The sequence below is a fragment of the Myxine glutinosa genome, chromosome 3 (genome assembly GCF_964187855.1).
Source record: "Myxine glutinosa chromosome 3, kmMyxGlut1.1, whole genome shotgun sequence".
NCBI classification, from domain to species: Eukaryota; Metazoa; Chordata; class Myxini; order Myxiniformes; family Myxinidae; genus Myxine; species Myxine glutinosa.
The window spans coordinates 128495596-128512794 of NC_136263.1; the positions used below are offsets into that span (position 1 = coordinate 128495596).

Below are 17199 nucleotides of genomic sequence, written 5' to 3' on the forward strand. Positions count from 1 at the left end.
ATAGGAAGGGTCGTCATGGCGACCCCCTTTTGTTGAGACGTTCCGGCAGGTCGAGATCGGGCAATTGGATGGCTCCGTGCCGAGGTGGTGCGTGGGATCTCGGCCCGGGTAAGCGTCCTTCCCTGCACCGAGTGTTGGACGCATCCAGCCGCCGGCACCAAAGAACCCGCATTCATTGCTCGGCTGTACGAAGCCGAGCTTTAGAAGTGAATTGGCGCACCGAGAGGATCTAGTAAGTAGACTGTAATGATGAGGATAGTGGTCTGGACCCGAAATTAGAAAAACAAAAGTTGATGATTGGCAAAGGATTGGCAGAGTGATGATTGGCAGAGGATTGGTAGAGTGATTGGCAAATTTTTGATTGGCCGAAATTTGGTGAGCAAAATTGGTAGTGGAACGTCCCCGATGTGGTGGGATGGCAACTCTGTCATCCCTCACAGAGGGGGGCAAAGGAGCACTAGATTTATGGGGTTTATGGCAGTGTAAGCTCGCCGAGGGAGGGTTTGGATAATGTGTAGGGACCTAGAAGATGACATTAGGTAACGGTAAGGTTAGTTAGTGACAATGACACCTGTAGTGGGGACGCAGGTAGAGTAGAGTGGATGATAATGACGTGGGAGCGCAATAGTTTAAAGGGGCGACTGGGAAGCGCAAGTTCCAGAGGGGAGTAGTTAGATGAGATGATGCCGTGTGTTTGAGGATTCAACAGGTGTGATTGAACAGGTGTGATTGCACAGGTGTGCAACTGAACAGGTGTATGGAGCAGTGTATGAGGGAGTAGTGGTGATTGCGTGTGGTGTTGACCAAATGATCCAGGAAGGAAGGAGGGTGTAGGTGGCACCAGGTGTGAGTGCACAGGTGTGCAACAACAGGTATGAGGAACAGGTGTATGGAATAAATGGTTGTGTGGAAGACATGGAGTGTGGAATATATGGAGTATTGGAATGGATGGTCGTGGAGTGAGTATGGTGGAAATTGTGGAGTGGAGTGGATGGTGCGAAGGTGTGAATGGGGGAAGAGTGGACCCCCATCACGAATACCCGGGGTGGGTAGTGTAAGTGTTAGGTAGAGGGAACAGGTAAATTGTGGTTGGATATTGGCATCTGTGGTGTGGGTGGAAGAATGATGTTTGGATGGGTGCATTAGTGTTGTGGAAATGGCTGGGCGTGTAGCCTGTTAGTGTGTGTAGTTGGTTTGGGCACTCCACCACTGTGAGGATGTCGGCCAGGTGAGGCCGCAGGTGGGCTCTGGGAGCCGGTAGTTGTGGATGGGGCCCGAGGATCCGGAGGACGGACCCGGGTAGCCCAGTGCCAGAGGGCACCAAGGGCTGACAGAGCCAGGAGGGGCCTTCCCCAGTTAGTTAGGTTAGGGTGAGGAGCTAGGTAAGCTCGGGTGGCAACTACAGTGGTGGAGGTGTGCAGGTGGGTAGACCTGCTGGGAGAGCTACACGCCCCAGCCCAGAAATTGTGCAAGGGCACCGGGAGATGAATCGGGGGAGTGAGACCCCAAATTGAGAAGCACCACAGTTTGGTCAATGGGAATTGGTTTTTAGAACCCATAGTGTAAGATGGCCAATGGATTGGCAGGGAAAGACCCCGGGTAGTGTAAAGTGTGTTAAAGTCATTTAGAGGATAGTTAGGATTGAAGTCTCCTCGCACCATCTGCATCCACTCACCTGAGATGACGTACCTCCACGCCATGCCATGTTTTTATTATTTTTATGTGCAAATGTTTTGGATTGTGAGATGCATCATGACGTGGGTGTGACATTGTGCTTGATGTTCCATCTCTTCCTCCTTATGAGGATTGATGATGCATTGGGTGATGGCAAATTTTGAAGTAGAGGGATTGTGAAGACGAATTTGGTATAAGGGAAATATGGGGAAGACGTGACAGTAGTGACAAATTTGTAAATGTGTAGATTTTGTACATATGGGGTAAGGGCAAGGGTAGTGTAGGTGACAGGGGGGTGACGTACGGTAGGGACGAGCTTTCTCACTTCGCTCTCCGTACGCATTTCGCCCTGCATTGCCTTGTTCGATGTGTACCCTTGTGACCTTACCCCTCGCTCATCTGTCTTCCCCGTTTTGTCTCCCACATGACCTGTGCGCCATTGGGCGCTGAGGGGAGCGTGCGTGAGTCCGGCATTGTGCGCCCGGAACTCCCAGAACCAGCTGTCTGCATCGATGCACCACATTATGGACCACATGTCTGTGGCCGAGCACCACTGATGGACCCCATGGGTTGGGGCATGGCCCCTCTGCTGGAACCGGCCATGAGGGCCCGAAATCTTGCTGGCGGACCTTGGCCACAGGGCACCGATGCCCCACAGGTGAACCATACACTAGTCGGCCTGGTGGGCCATAAATAAATAAAAGGGACACGTTGGGTGCAAGTTTTACTACAAATAGGCCGCTAGCAAAGGAAAAAGACAACATCTGGAAGAAATAATAATAGCCAGCAGAGGGAGCCGAAGAGCAAGAGACCACCTGCAGGGTTAGGGGTTGTTGATTTATTTTTATTAATTGAACAGTGATGACTGTGCACCGATTAGTGCTTGAGGGTGTATTGGTGCGTTTTTGGGTGCTTTCATGGTGCGTCGATGCAGAGCAGACTGTCTTCCCCCCCCCCCCAGAAAGAACAATTACAGGTCCTGGGTTACGTTTTGTAAATAAAAGTAGCGTCAATTGTAAATAATGCTCCCCACCGTCAGTGTGTAGTTTGAAGACCATTCCGCAATTCGGTTAACTGTGGGCGTGAGTCTGTTAGGCAGGGTGCAATGGAGCAGCGGGACACATTTATTTATGTTTTAAAACTGTCACACTCAGGGTCAGGTTAAAAGTAGAGGGAACTACACCTACGTGTCACACTAAATTAAAGTTATAGGCCCGGGACGTGCCTAAGAGGAGGAGGGTGCAGTGTTGCGGATATGAGGATGGCATTTTTTAAATTGTATTGTATTGGAAATTGTTGTGTAACATTGTTGGATATGGCCCCTCCTGCCTCCAGACTTGTGTAGAGATAAAAAAGGGCGTCTCGGTAGTTAATTCCATAAACACCACATTGCAGGACACGATAAAACCCTTGTTCAGTAGCTTATATCTTATTATGTGTTTTAGAGTAAGGCCTTGTCTTCCATTAGAATGACACTCCATTGCACCAAGTGAAAGAATAGATTCCCTTCATTCCCATTCCCAAAAACCTCCATTTCCCCCTTTCGTCATTGCCAAGCCTCGATTGGCAATTACATCCCCTCCAAAGCCGCCATTGGCCACGAGGCAGGGTTGGGGAGGAAAGGCGGGTCCCCACCTCGTCAGAGAGGGGAGGAGTGAGTAAGCCCCACTCAACCAACCACAAACAAGGGGTTGGACTTCGAGAGGGTGTGGCAAGAAAGATCAAGGAGGTTCGCAAAGGTTGAGGGGCGGGGCATATATAACCCGCTGCGGGACGTTCCCCAAGCAGATGAGTTCTGAGTCTGAAAAGAGACGACCTTCAGAGAGACAAGTGCGCAAGGAGAGAAAGACGCGTCAGACGATTTGGGAGAAAGAATGGGAGGACCCAAAAGAGCCCGAGACGTGGAGCGACAACCAGCCCCGGCCGCGTGCAGTGAGATACGCGTGCCGCCGTCGCCCTGCTCGCTCCCAGCCTTACGAGGCCCGGCTTGCTGTGCGCCCTGCCAAGCCTTCCAGCTTGTGGTCCGAGCTGAACATTCCTCCTTCCAGCCAATCCACTCTGCAATTCCCCGCGTGAGTCTGTGTCTTCGTTTGTTCTGTCCTGGGTATTAATTAAGCCTGTTAGGTAAGTTAGTCATTTCATGTCCCCTGTAAATAATCGTGACTGCTCTTTTTGCTTATGTGCGTGTAAACAATAAACTCCGTTACTCTTCTGTACGTCTTTTTCTTCCTCTTTGCATTCAGTCGCTTTAGAGTTTTCCCACATTGAGTAGCTGTGGCGCGATACGGCCAACGTCTGTGTGAATCGGGTGAGTCGGGGAAAAAAACCGTTCGGCCGCGGTTAGCTCCGCTCGGTAAAAGTAACATCTAATCCGCGGACCGTAATAATATATATATATATATATATATATATATATATATATATATATATATATATATATATATATATATATATATATATATATATATATATATATATATCGAAAGGAGAAATATATGGAGAGATAATTGGAGATCATACTGTGAAGATCAAAAATAATTAACAAACAAAGCATCGAATGACATTACAAGGCTCAAAAGGACTCATTCCTCTCTCTCCCACTGTCATAGATTATCTCTAAATGCGAAGCCCATCCACCTCCTCTTTTTACTCACACTAAACGTGACGAAAACAACAGCTAAAAAAAACATTGAAAATTTTATTAAATGATGTTCTCCATATTCCCTTTGTGAAGGTTTATTGAAAATTTGATGACAAAATCTCAAACGGTAAAAACGTTATTAGTCTAGTAGGAAGACTAGGTCCCCCTGCACCCCCCGGAGATATACTTCTAATCAGTGTTTCTAGATTGGAAAAAATGTGTAGAAAATGACTAGCTATGGCCCCAAGCTGAAAAAATGTCCCACATACCATTTTTATGCAAATTACTGCTGCAAATTTTATGCAAAATTATGCAAATTTTATGCAAATTTTTGATGAGGAGTAGAGTTGAGGGGTCTTTGAGGGCTTCATCGAGGTGCTCTCGGTTGCAAGACTGGGTCATTCTGAGAAGCACAGCAGGGTCAGAGATCATGATGTTCTCCTCCTCAGTGAATCTCTCCATCAACAGCCTCTCCATTGCCTCACACACTGTTTTGAGGCAAAAGAGGGACTTTGCGTAGGCCTTTCCACTGAGAACACCTTTGAGAGATCCACTTGTTACTAGTTGTGCCTCAAAGAGAATCTCTGCATATCCAGAACCACGCATCTTGTGTCCAGTGAGCATCCCGATGTAGTTCATGGATGTGTGGAAGGGTCCAATCGTTACTACATGACTAGCAAATTCATTTGGCCAGCGCCAGATGATGGGAAGGGCTTTCATGCAGACACCCAGATCAAATGTATTCAGGACCCATCTCTGACCCACCTCAGCAGTTGCTGCCTCGGAACGCTTCAGTAGCTCACGAACAACTGCGTTGTCTGTGATCGGTTGGTGGATAGGCGTGCAGTAGTCGACTGTTGATTTGCTGGGTGGGGGAGAACCAGTTGCAGAGGTGAAACCCCCTAGCCCAGGCACAGGCTGCAGGCCATTGCCATGCCATGCAGGCACCAGGCACAGACCGATCACAGACAACGCAGTTGTTCGTGAGCTACTGAAGCGTTCCGAGGCAGCAACTGCTGAGGTGGGTCAGAGATGGGTCCTGAATACATTTGATCTGGGTGTCTGCATGAAAGCCCTTCCCATCATCTGGCGCTGGCCAAATGAATTTGCTAGTCATGTAGTAACGATTGGACCCTTCCACACATCCATGAACTACATCGGGATGCTCACTGGACACAAGATGCGTGGTTCTGGATATGCAGAGATTCTCTTTGAGGCACAACTAGTAACAAGTGGATCTCTCAAAGGTGTTCTCAGTGGAAAGGCCTACGCAAAGTCCCTCTTTTGCCTCAAAACAGTGTGTGAGGCAATGGAGAGGCTGTTGATGGAGAGATTCACTGAGGAGGAGAACATCATGATCTCTGACCCTGCTGTGCTTCTCAGAATGACCCAGTCTTGCAACCGAGAGCACCTCGATGAAGCCCTCAAAGACCCCTCAACTCTACTCCTCATCAAAAATTTGCATAAAATTTGCATAATTTTGCATAAAATTTGCAGCAATAATTTGCATAAAAATGGTATGTGGGACATTTTTTCAGCTTGGGGCCATAGCTAGTCATTTTCTACACATTTTTTCCAATCTAGAAACACTGATTAGAAGTATATCTCCGGGGGGTGCAGGGGGACCTAGTCTTCCTACTAGACTATATGGCCTGGATAGATAGACAGACACACATACAAACAGAAGCAATTGCAAAACCCCGTCTCCTGCTGCACGGGCAAAAAAAAAAAAAGAGGTTTAAAAATAAATAAATCGTGTTCTACTGTATTCTCTTAAAATGAAGAGTTTTTGCTAATTTTATGGCAAAACCTCAAATTGGAAAATAGAAAGCATGTCAAAATGCAAGCGGACACAATAAAGAAACACCGAAGCGATTACAAAACACAGCCATATCGCTCTGATGCACCGCTTTTATTTAATACATGGTCTAAGGCTCGTAATGGACACACACGCGAAGGTGGAGGCTTTGAGACACGGGAGGGCTCCGTTCCACCTTCTGAAACCACATATGGAGATACCAAGCATTGACTGACACACACACACACACACACACACACACACACACACACACACACACACACACACACACACACGTGATTGCAAAACTGTTTCTCCTGCGATGTAGGGGAAAGGCTAACAATGAGCTCAAGACAACCGTACTCCCCTCCCCATACCCTCTCACGTATTTGTCCAAACGTAACCCTAACCTTAACCCTAACCCTAACCCTAACACCCCTCCTCCAGATCACAGGCATTCTATCAAAAATTGCAACCTTGTTACCATCTACAAGACTATGCTTATTGCTCACCTTAATTAAATGGATCTCCTCTTCTCTCAAAATTGGAGTCGTCTTCTCCCATGTTCTTCCCTCCAGACCTTCATATCTGCTTCCCACCACCACCAATTGCCATTTCCCATTTCTACCTCTGAGCTTGATGGAAGTATATCTTTTCAAGAACAATTCTGCTCATTCTGTGATGCATTTGTGTGTTATTATCCACCAGATTCCACTTCCTTGCAATTTGTCTGTTGAATCTTTGTCCTCTGCCATCCTTTCTTTCCATGAGCTCCAACACCTGTAGAAATGCAAATCTTGGTGACTCTTTTTAGGAAATTAAAAGGTGACTGATTTGTGTTGTACTTGTGTAGAGACAGTGTTTCACTTCAAGATCACAAAATAAAATGATAACGCATGAAGTGAACAATCACAATACCGACTGTGTTTGTAAAAAATAATGCCATGACTTCACATGAGCTGAAGGATTCCAGAGGCCATCATAAAGACACTGACTCGAGAGCCCTAGGGTGGAAGTTTGAGTTCGTTTTTTAAATTTTCAGTTGGCTTTTGGAAACAATATCTTGAGAATTGATTGTAACAATGCCTTGAATTAATCCATTTGAAAATGCTTCTTTGAAAGCAAGAAAAGTTGTTCTGTATATAATGTGTACATATTCATGTTTTATGGTGGTGCAAAATGACTCATGAGAAATGACTGTATGTTTCTTAAAACCTACAAAAAGGAAAAATAAAATCACAAGAAAAAAGATGCATAGTTTGTAGGTTTTGAATTTTATGTAAACGTGATTATCTTGCTACTTTAACGGAAGCTATTTGAGGAAACTGTTTTGCATTTTTCTCTCATTTCTTACTTCTTTGTTTTGCTTTTCAGTATTTATTGAAGAGGTTGCATCACCCCAGAAAAGAGACCCTTGTGCAACTCCTCGCAAGTCATCCTTCGTGTTTGATGGTCCTCAGAGTCATGGTGTTTGTATGCGTCAGAAAGGAGCAACGAGTTACATCTCTAAGACTTCTGAATCAATGACTTGCAATGGAGAAGCTACCAAAATAATATGTTTGGAGGGTGAGAACCGCAGTGGTCATGTGGATTCCATGGGGCAACTATCCCTTTTAGAGGACATCTCTGTAACTTCTGATATAGCTCTGGATAATGCATCTGAGCTGATCACTGTGGATGGGAATTTAACTAAAAGTTCAGATCCTTCAGTTCCTCAAGAGCATTCCATGACAACAAAAGCCGAACATGGAAACTGTGATGCATTGATTAGCACTTCAAAAGAGACAACTTCCACCCAAAAAGGAGTGCACCAGGGATGTACAAATGAAAGTGGAATACCGATGCCAAAAACATCCTGGATTTTTAACCCCATTCCTAAACCTCCAAGATCTTTTGCGAAGAAAGCAAACATTCACTTGGCTGAAAAAACAATTTCTGAGAAGTATGACTTGTACGCATTACCAATGTCAGAGGTGCAGCAAAAAGCAGAGCTAAAAGGTGATTGCAATAGTACAGCAGATAGTACAGCAGAACAAAAAGTGCTGAGCATAAATGTTTCCTCATGCATGAAGACTGACCAAGAACCATTTCTGAAACAGAGACAAGAACAGGAAAATGAACAAACATCTAAGCTGCTTTCCCCATCCAGGAGGGCAGGAGCAAGGAGATCAAAAGTGTGCTCGGTCATTTTGCCAGATCGGAGCCAGTTACCTCCTCCACCACCACCACCAGGTCTCAAACCGAATTTCTACTCAGAAAACCTGAATACAGCAGATAACATGAATGCCAGTGAGGACGTATTGAACTGTTCTGGTGAGAAAGCTGTGAGTTCTGGAGTTAATCCCCGCAGAGACGGCACAAGGTATAAGACATTGGCAGTTTGTTCTTCAGGTGAGTTTCTTCCTCTCCTTTTATGTAATTAATCGAATATAACCTCAAAGAGGGAAATATAAGTTAAGGCAGAAATTGGAAAAGGGAATTATGCCAATCAAAGCTGCATCGTAGTTCACCCCAACACTATAACACAAAACATGCAACATTGGAGAGGTAGAACAAATTACGACAAGGAGGAAGAGATAGCTCACAATGTGTGGATCAAAAATCAGACAGCAATTTTTGTTTTTGTCCATAGTGATAAGGAGGGAGAAACAAATAACTTTTAGAGAGAATGGGGGAAGAAAATGCAGGCGAGAAGGAGAGAAGGAGAGGAGGAGAGAATGTTCAAGCATTATATAATTTCCTTGTAAGCTCATCCACTCACATGACTTATATTACCCTTCAAATCAACATTTTGCATTGACATCTAAAAGCAAGAATCCATATTAAATGTAATCTGTATTTATAATGACAAAGTGCTTTTTACAATATACCACATCATTATAAGCACCCATCGAAATTGCATGCACTCTGTAATCATAGCAATAGCAATGACACATCACCTCTGTATCTCTGTACCTCTGTATCTTCTATATTTCAGTCTTCCCTTCCCTACTCTTTCCTTACTCCATCTTGTTTCAACATCCCCCTCACGCTCCCCTACTCTCCCTTCTTATTTATCCATCATCCGTTTACTTCCATTATTACCTTGTGCTCACGAAGCAAAATTCAGGGTTAGGTGATCAGGTGCGTGCATGTGGCGTACGTGCGTGCGTGTCTGCATTTATAAACCACATGTTCTCGGCAACCGTAGGTCCGATTAACATGAAATTTTACCATAGGAGCGCCTCCACCTATATAATTAATTTATTCATAATTATGACGTCATGTGTCACGTGGTACGGACGCCATTTTGGAAACACGTTACACCCCTATATCTCTGACACCGCTCAATGGAAAAAAATTGAAACATGGATCATTGTCAAGTACTCCCCATGGGGAATAAGATATGTTAATGATGATGTCACTGGTGCCTTCATTATGACGTCATAATTCGACAGGTACAACGCTTGATTGCCTCTAATTTTGTTCGGCTAGCTATGGCCGCATGCGATTGGCCACCTCGTTCCCTGAACGTGGCTGGGCCTTAGCCATCCTCAAAACAGGTGAGGTGGGCAATCGTTATCCTCATTATCATTATACAGCTGTTCTCAAACACCCTGGTTCTGGTCACACACAATACCCTTTTCCACCTGCACAAAAAGGAAACTGGATTTAATGGTTGAAAGAAGCCAATACAAATTAAATTAACAACTCAGTTTATGTATATTAACTATGTGATAACAACAAATTAAAGCAAAAATATTTTGACTGCTTAGCTCAGCATAATTGTGCATGAGCAGCGAGTGAAGTTGTTTCTTGCTGCAGTTATCGTCTTTGATTGATTCTACAAATAGAGCTTAGAAACCAACATTTTTTCTTCAATATCATACATAGATAATATATATCATCGATATCATATCATATAATTCAATATCATAGATAAAAAGGCAGATTTAGCTAAAATATTGCATTGGGTTTTTGGTTTCAAGTTTTAACTTTTTAAAACAAGTTTTGACAAGACTCTCTGCTCACCTTCACTCTTTTTCATTCCTCTTTTCTCCTGCCTCTGGAACATTGTGGAACAAACTCCCTCACTCTCTTCAATCCCACTCCTCCCTCCAGGTCTTTAAAACAGCTGTTCACCACCATCTCTTATCTTCCCCCGTCCAAAACTTTGATCTTTTCTACCCCCGCTAATTCACCCCAGATCAACTTTTATAAAATACCGACTTCTTTCCTGGAAGTCCTAGCAGTGTCCATGTGTTTTTTTTTTACCTCTCCTACCCGCCTCCCCCCTTTCCACACCTCCTCCCCCCAAGCCCTTTACCCCCCACAAATCTCCCGATGTCCCTGCTCTCAAATGTTGTACTTGTGTGCTTCCCCCTCTCTCCCAATCTTGTCCCCTGCTCCCTTTATTTTGTCTTATGTGTCCGTTTGTTTGTTTTTGTCATTAAAGTTAGCTCTTACACGAGCCTCGATCTTGTATGCAAAAAAAAAAAAAATTCACTTTCAAGATGTGGTAATAGAAATATGCTGAAAAATTAAGTTTGTCACTAATATCACATGTCAAAAGTTACATGGCATGAATGCTATGTTTTATACAAAAAAAATTAAACAAAACAAAAAATAACAGTGTAGTGGAAACTTTTGAAAGTGACCTACCTTGCAGGCTAAAATTACTTGCTTTTGCAAATTACAGATTTCTTGAGAAAGCCCGATGGAGGCACTGCCAATATGATTGATAAACACGCAAAGCAGGATGACAATTCCAGAGAAGGTCACTCACCCATCATCCGAGGAATGTCACATCAGGTGGAACACCGGAAACAATCCAACAGGTTACTTGCGGCACTGGGTTTGGACCTGGACACAATTGGAGGTTGGAATTGGAAGACTCGTCATTATAAAGATGTTGCAGCAGATGGTATGCAGCATTCAAAGGAATTCAAATTAGGCATGGGGTGTTTGACTTGTACCCTGTCATGTTAATCATTATAAAACATTCTACTATAAACTGAAAGACAATGTGTGGATGCCTCTTTTCATTCGTAAACATCATCTCATAAAGCAAATAGTATTCTACTTACAATATTTCCTTTTGTCTGAAGAGATCGACTGATAAAGAGGTATATATAGATTGCATATGCACACATTGCAGAACTTGTGACCTCCTCATTCCAAACATACAATATACTGCTGCCTTACATATCCTTCCACTTCTTTCACTATTCCCAGTTTTTTTATTTTCACCACCATCCTTTTTCCTTTCAGGTTTATTACCCCCTAACTGTATTACCACTGCACCTCTTCTCCTTTACCTCTAATGTAAATAGGCTCTAATGTCACGACACACATGTTGCTAATTTTTTCTAGAGCTAGGCATGCACATAAAGTCAAGAGAAACATGCTCTGTTATGAAAGATCATGAAGCAAGTTGAGGCTGTTCTACTGATATATTGATGGAGAACTGATATAATATGTAACAAGTCAGGAGACGACGATGGTTCACGAGCGAGCGGTATTCAATGACAAAGGTCAAAACCGACATTAAAAATATATAAATAGGAATATATTATCTGTTATGAGACTAGTTAGCTACACAATACCGACAATTCGGTTAGATTCCGACAACTTTGAAAATTTGACCTTTGTGACCTTGAAATGTCAAAACGAAGGTTACTGACCTTGAAATGAGATATAAAATAATGTATAATCAGTTATGAGGTTAGTTAGCTACACAATACCGAAAATTCGGTTCGATTCCGACAACTTTGAAACTTTGACCTTTGTGACCTTCAAAGGTCAAAAATTGAGGATTCTGAAATTTGTTGAAAAGTTGTATTTCATTATGTACGTGATAATATAAGATCATGTACGACATTTCACCCTATCAGGAAGCGAACAATGTAATAAAACCATCAAAAATCGACTTTTCTAAATTTCGTGACCCTGTGACCTTGACCTTGGGGCGAAAATGAAAAATCGAGCTCTGTGGGGCTGGACACATGACATTGGCCTAACCAAATATCGAAACCCCTGTCAGATTCCACCAAACCCCTCGGAGGAGATGTAGCTTGAAATCGATTACCCCCTAAAAAGACATCTTTTTCGGGCGTGGCTCCGCCCACAATGGGCGCAATACGCCCACTCTACGCAGGACACAACTAGATCATGATATCAACCTCCCACCCAAGTTTCATCAAGATCGGATGATATCATCGGGTAGTTATGCTGTGGACAGACACACACACACACACACACACACACAGACAGACGCACACACATGACGAATATAGTGGTCACTTGATAACTCATGAACTAATATGAGACCTCCGGGTAATATGTAAGCACCACAGCAATCAGCAAAGTGGAAATTGATGCTATGTTTGGAATGTGCTGAACCTACTTCTAATGAATGTTTTCATGGGTCAAATGGCAGGGCTACATTAATATGTAGAATCACCAACCTATGCACATGCATTTGAAAATCAAAGGACATTCTGATGCAGATGAAGAAAAAACGTTTTCCAAGGAGTGTCTGGTGTAAAGGAACTTAAAAATAATATGTTCCTTCATTATAAACTTGCTCCAAATAAAGTAGTATCGCCCAAAGTTGAAACATATTCCCACATTATTCTCTGAATTATTACAAAACCAATAATCTGTATTTAATTAAATCTGCACTGACCAGGCTTGAAACAGCATTGCAAACAGAATTTTGAACAAGCTCTCCTTGGCAGCAGTACATATGTGGATAAAACAGTGCTAAAAAGATGTAGTAATTCAGATCCGATGCCATATCAACAATATTCGTAGTTCAACACATTTCACACAATAAATTTTTACGACAAATTATTCGACAAAACAATACCTGTTTAGCGTAATGAAACTTTATTGTATAAATTCCAGTTATGTTGCTATTCCTAAATTTATATATAAATATACACAAATATATAAATATACTAGCAGAAGTACCCGGCATTGCCGGGTGGGGGAGGGGAGGGGGAAGGGGAGGGGAGGGGAACGGGGGGGATGGGAGGAGGGGGGAGGGGAGGAGGGGGAGGGGGAGGGGGATGGGGAGGGCACGCGAATCGTCGAACCAGCGCGCTGCTCTGCCACCTATTCAGATTCCGTGTATAATATTCCTCGCTGAAAAAAAATATGGATCTAAAGATGAAAGAAAAAAAACCTATGTGGTGTGAATGGCAATGTTCCTCGCTGAAATGTGAAAAAACGCAATCGCGCGGCAAGGAACATCACGTGATCGCTCTGAGCGATCGATTGCAACTCTGCGTCGTGTCGTGGGCGTGGCCAACCTGGCCTCATGCTCCCAGGTGATTGGCTAACTCGAGCTCGAGAGAGCCATAATGCGCTACGTTATGGCAAAAAATATGGATCTAAAGATGAAAGAAAAAAAAACCTATGTGGTGTGAATGGCAATGTTCCTCGCTGAAATGTGAAAAAACGCAATCGCGCGGCAAGGAACATCACGTGATTGCTCTGAGCGATCGATTGCAACTCTACGTCCTGTCGTGGGCGTGGCCAACGTGGCCTCATGCACCCAGGTGATTGGCTAACTCGAGCTCGAGAGAGCCATAATGCGCTACGTTATGGCAAAAAATATGGATCTAAAGATGAAAGGGAAAAAAACCTATGTGGTGTGAATGGCAATGTTCCTCGCTGAAATGTGAAAAAACGCAATCGCGCGGCAAGGAACATCACGTGATTGCTCTGAGCGATCGATTGCAACTCTACGTCCTGTCGTGGGCGTGGCCAACGTGGCCTCATGCACCCAGGTGATTGGCTAACTCGAGCTCGAGAGAGCCATAATGCGCTACGTTATGGCAAAAAATATGGATCTAAAGATGAAAGAAAAAAAAACCTATGTGGTGTGAATGGCAATGTTCCTCGCTGAAATGTGAAAAAAACGCAATCGCTTTTCGCTCTGAAATACGTGCGAATGCGTAACTGAGTTAATGGCGGCAAGGAACATCACGTGATCGCTCTGAGCGAATCAGCGCGCTGCTCTGCCATTCTGGTCATAATATTCCTCGCTGAAATGCGCTGAGGTAAAAATATGGTTAAAAAATATTATGAAATAAATTTTTAGGTCGGCCATGTTCTTCCCAGGCTCAATGGCCAAGTTTGTGCCAAATATCAAGTACGTGAGCCTCTCCGTTTAGGAGTCTATCGGTAACATTACACACACACACACACACACACACACACACACACACACACACACACACACACACAAACACACACACACACACACACACACACACACACACACACACACACACAAACTGTGTTTTATATATATAGATAAATATACACTACTCACAATAAGTTAGGGATATTGTGGGAGTGAGTTTATTTTTTTTATAGGGGTTAGGGTTATGGTATTGAAATCAAGAATGCTGTGTTTTTTCACACTCATTAATAACCATAGAATTAGGACCAACAACTTTTTTCAATATAATTAATACACAAAATCAACCACACCAAAGAACCTGCCAATATCCCTAACTTATTGTGAGTACTGCATATATATACAGGGTGAGCCAGAAATATGGTTCTTTTTCACACTTGTGTAAAGGTAATAAAAAGTTGTATTTCAAAACAAATTCTTACAAGAAAGTGAAGTACATAACATGTCATTTATTTGTGGGAAAGAACATCTAGGAGATGCGCACCATTTCGTCTGACACATTCCTCCAATCTTGGACGCCAATTATTCATGACGTTCTGCAACATGGCCAAGCATTCCCTCACAAAAATTATTGCGGGCAATCTCATCATCTTGACTTATTTCCTGGACAGTTTGAATTTTATAGTGATATAAAAGTTTAAATCCTTATGCAATATGCGGCGTAGTGACGTGTGAGAAATTCTTAAGGCTGATGCATGCTTTCGGCTGGAGCGATGCGGACTTCTCAAAACTGACTCCCTTACACGCTCAATGTATTGTGCCGTTCTTACTGATTTGGGTGCTCCTGCTTCTGAACCCATAACTTGATAGCATGAACAGATGGCACATTGCCATGACGGTGAACATTGAAATGGAGTTTGAATTGACGTTGTGCAGCAGTTGCACACTCATTATTCTTGTAAAAATCTTTGATAGCGAAAGTGCGTTCTTCACCCAACCAGTTCCACATGGTCACTCAAGTGTTCTGCCTGCAAAAAATAAAACTCAATCAGTAAAAAATAAAAATAATAAAAATGCATGTTATGTACTTCAATATCATGAATTAATTTATTTTGAAATACAATTTTTTATTTCCTTCACACGAAAAATGACCATATTTCTGGCTCACCCTGTATAATACTAGCACGGGTAAGAAGTCAAAAGCAAACAAACAATGCGGAAACGGTGAATGCTAAACCATGGAACCAATAAATTCCACATTCCTGTGCCACCTACAGTCGAATGTCAGGCATTGAAAGCAGGTTCGTGAAGGACTTAGGCAAAAAATGTACCCAATCTGAATGTTGCTATGTCCAGTCAATGGCGAATCTGTATATGGTGAATCCGCGAATGTCATGGTTAGAAAAGTATAAACCCTCACGTCATTTCCTCATTCATATTTAAACTCAATATCTCTATTTTCATTCCAAAGAGCATCATTCCAATAGTAGGTTAATACTATATCAAAACACTGTTAAATCACGATTGTATTAAGACATTATCAAACCAGCCCATTGCCGTCATCTGTTCACTTCCGGATTCGGAAGCAGCTCACTATCGAGCCAATTTCCAAATCGTAATTTTATTGAGGAATTAATGAAAGCCTTCTACCTAACCGAAGACTCTTAAATATCCAGAAGACACCAAAGGCACTTAAAGACTCTGAAGAACCAAAAGCCCTGAAGACCCCAAATTCCACAAAATATCCTGAATGCCCAAAAGATCCAAAAGACTTTAAAGATCCAAAATGACCCCAAAGACACAGAAAACCCTTAAAAACCCAGAAGACCCTTAAAGATCCTGAAGACCCTGGAGACCCAAAAGACCCTGGAGACGCAAAAGACCCCAACGACCCGAATGGACCCATAAACCCAAAAGACCCCGAAAACCCAAAGGAACCAAATACCAAAAACACTCCCCAAGCCTCCCCCCAAGCCCTCTCCCTCCCACTTCCTCTCCTCCCTCCTCTCCTCTCCATCTCCCGATGTCCCTGTCCTCTGCTGTTGTACTTGTGTGCTTCCCTCTCTCTCCCCATCTTGTCTCCTGCTGCCTTTATCTTATGTTTTATGTGTCAGTTTGTTTTTATGTGATTAATGTTAGCTCTTACACGAGCCTCGATCTTGTACACAAAAACAAACAAACTCTGAAGACCCAAAAGACTCAAAATACCCTGAGACCAAAAATACCCCAAAGATCCTGAAGACCCAAAGACCTAAAAGACCCTGAATACCCATCATATCCAGAAGACCCTTTAGACCAATTAGACCAGCTTGGACTCTTGACCATTTGGACTTTTAGACCACTTGGAACTTTTTAGATTACAAATAAATTACAAATAAATAATATCACCAATATTACAATACATTTGTACCAAGTAAAATGTTTGTATTATGATTTGTGTAAATCATGACACCACAGCAACTCAAGTTCAGTTAGACCATTATCCTCTGTTAAAACAAGCCCGTGCCTCTGTGGGGACGTGTGGTGAGGCGTGCGTAGCAAGCCGATCCATGCTAGTTTATTTTATTTTCTAAATATTACATATAAGTATTTCCCTAGTTTATGCCATTCTGAATTTTTAATGATTTTCTGTTCCCCACACTTTTCTGGCAGTTAATCAGGAGGAAGAAAGAACAAAGGCCAGTTTGCAACAAAAAAGAGACAGACGCTGGTCTCATCACCTTGATATTTGGCTTTCCTTTGGGGATGTATTTCGCCGGATGCGAGATGCAGGTAGCTGTGAGGAAAAGCCCAGTGGTGGCAGCTCAACAAGTAAAGCAGGTGATTCATTCAAAAATTTGTATTGCATCCCTACATTATGCACACACATCATCCATACCTTAGCAAATTATTAGCAGGAAGTTAAATGATGTGATGGAGTAATGAATATAAACTGTGTCTAAAGTAAATTATGCA

At 43.0% G+C, this 17199-nt stretch overlaps 1 protein-coding gene across 1 annotated transcript in view; it reads left to right on the forward strand.

Annotated features, from left to right (window-relative positions):
- LOC137423215 (uncharacterized) overlaps window positions 1–17199 on the forward strand; it is an 81789-nt gene that overhangs the window by 34944 nt on the left and 29646 nt on the right. Inside the window, exons 3-5 of the mRNA XM_068110118.2 lie at window positions 7488–8504; window positions 10792–11016; window positions 16897–17064. Coding sequence (XP_067966219.2) covers window positions 7488–8504; window positions 10792–11016; window positions 16897–17064 — 1410 coding nt within the window. The remainder of the gene's footprint in view (window positions 1–7487; window positions 8505–10791; window positions 11017–16896; window positions 17065–17199) is intronic.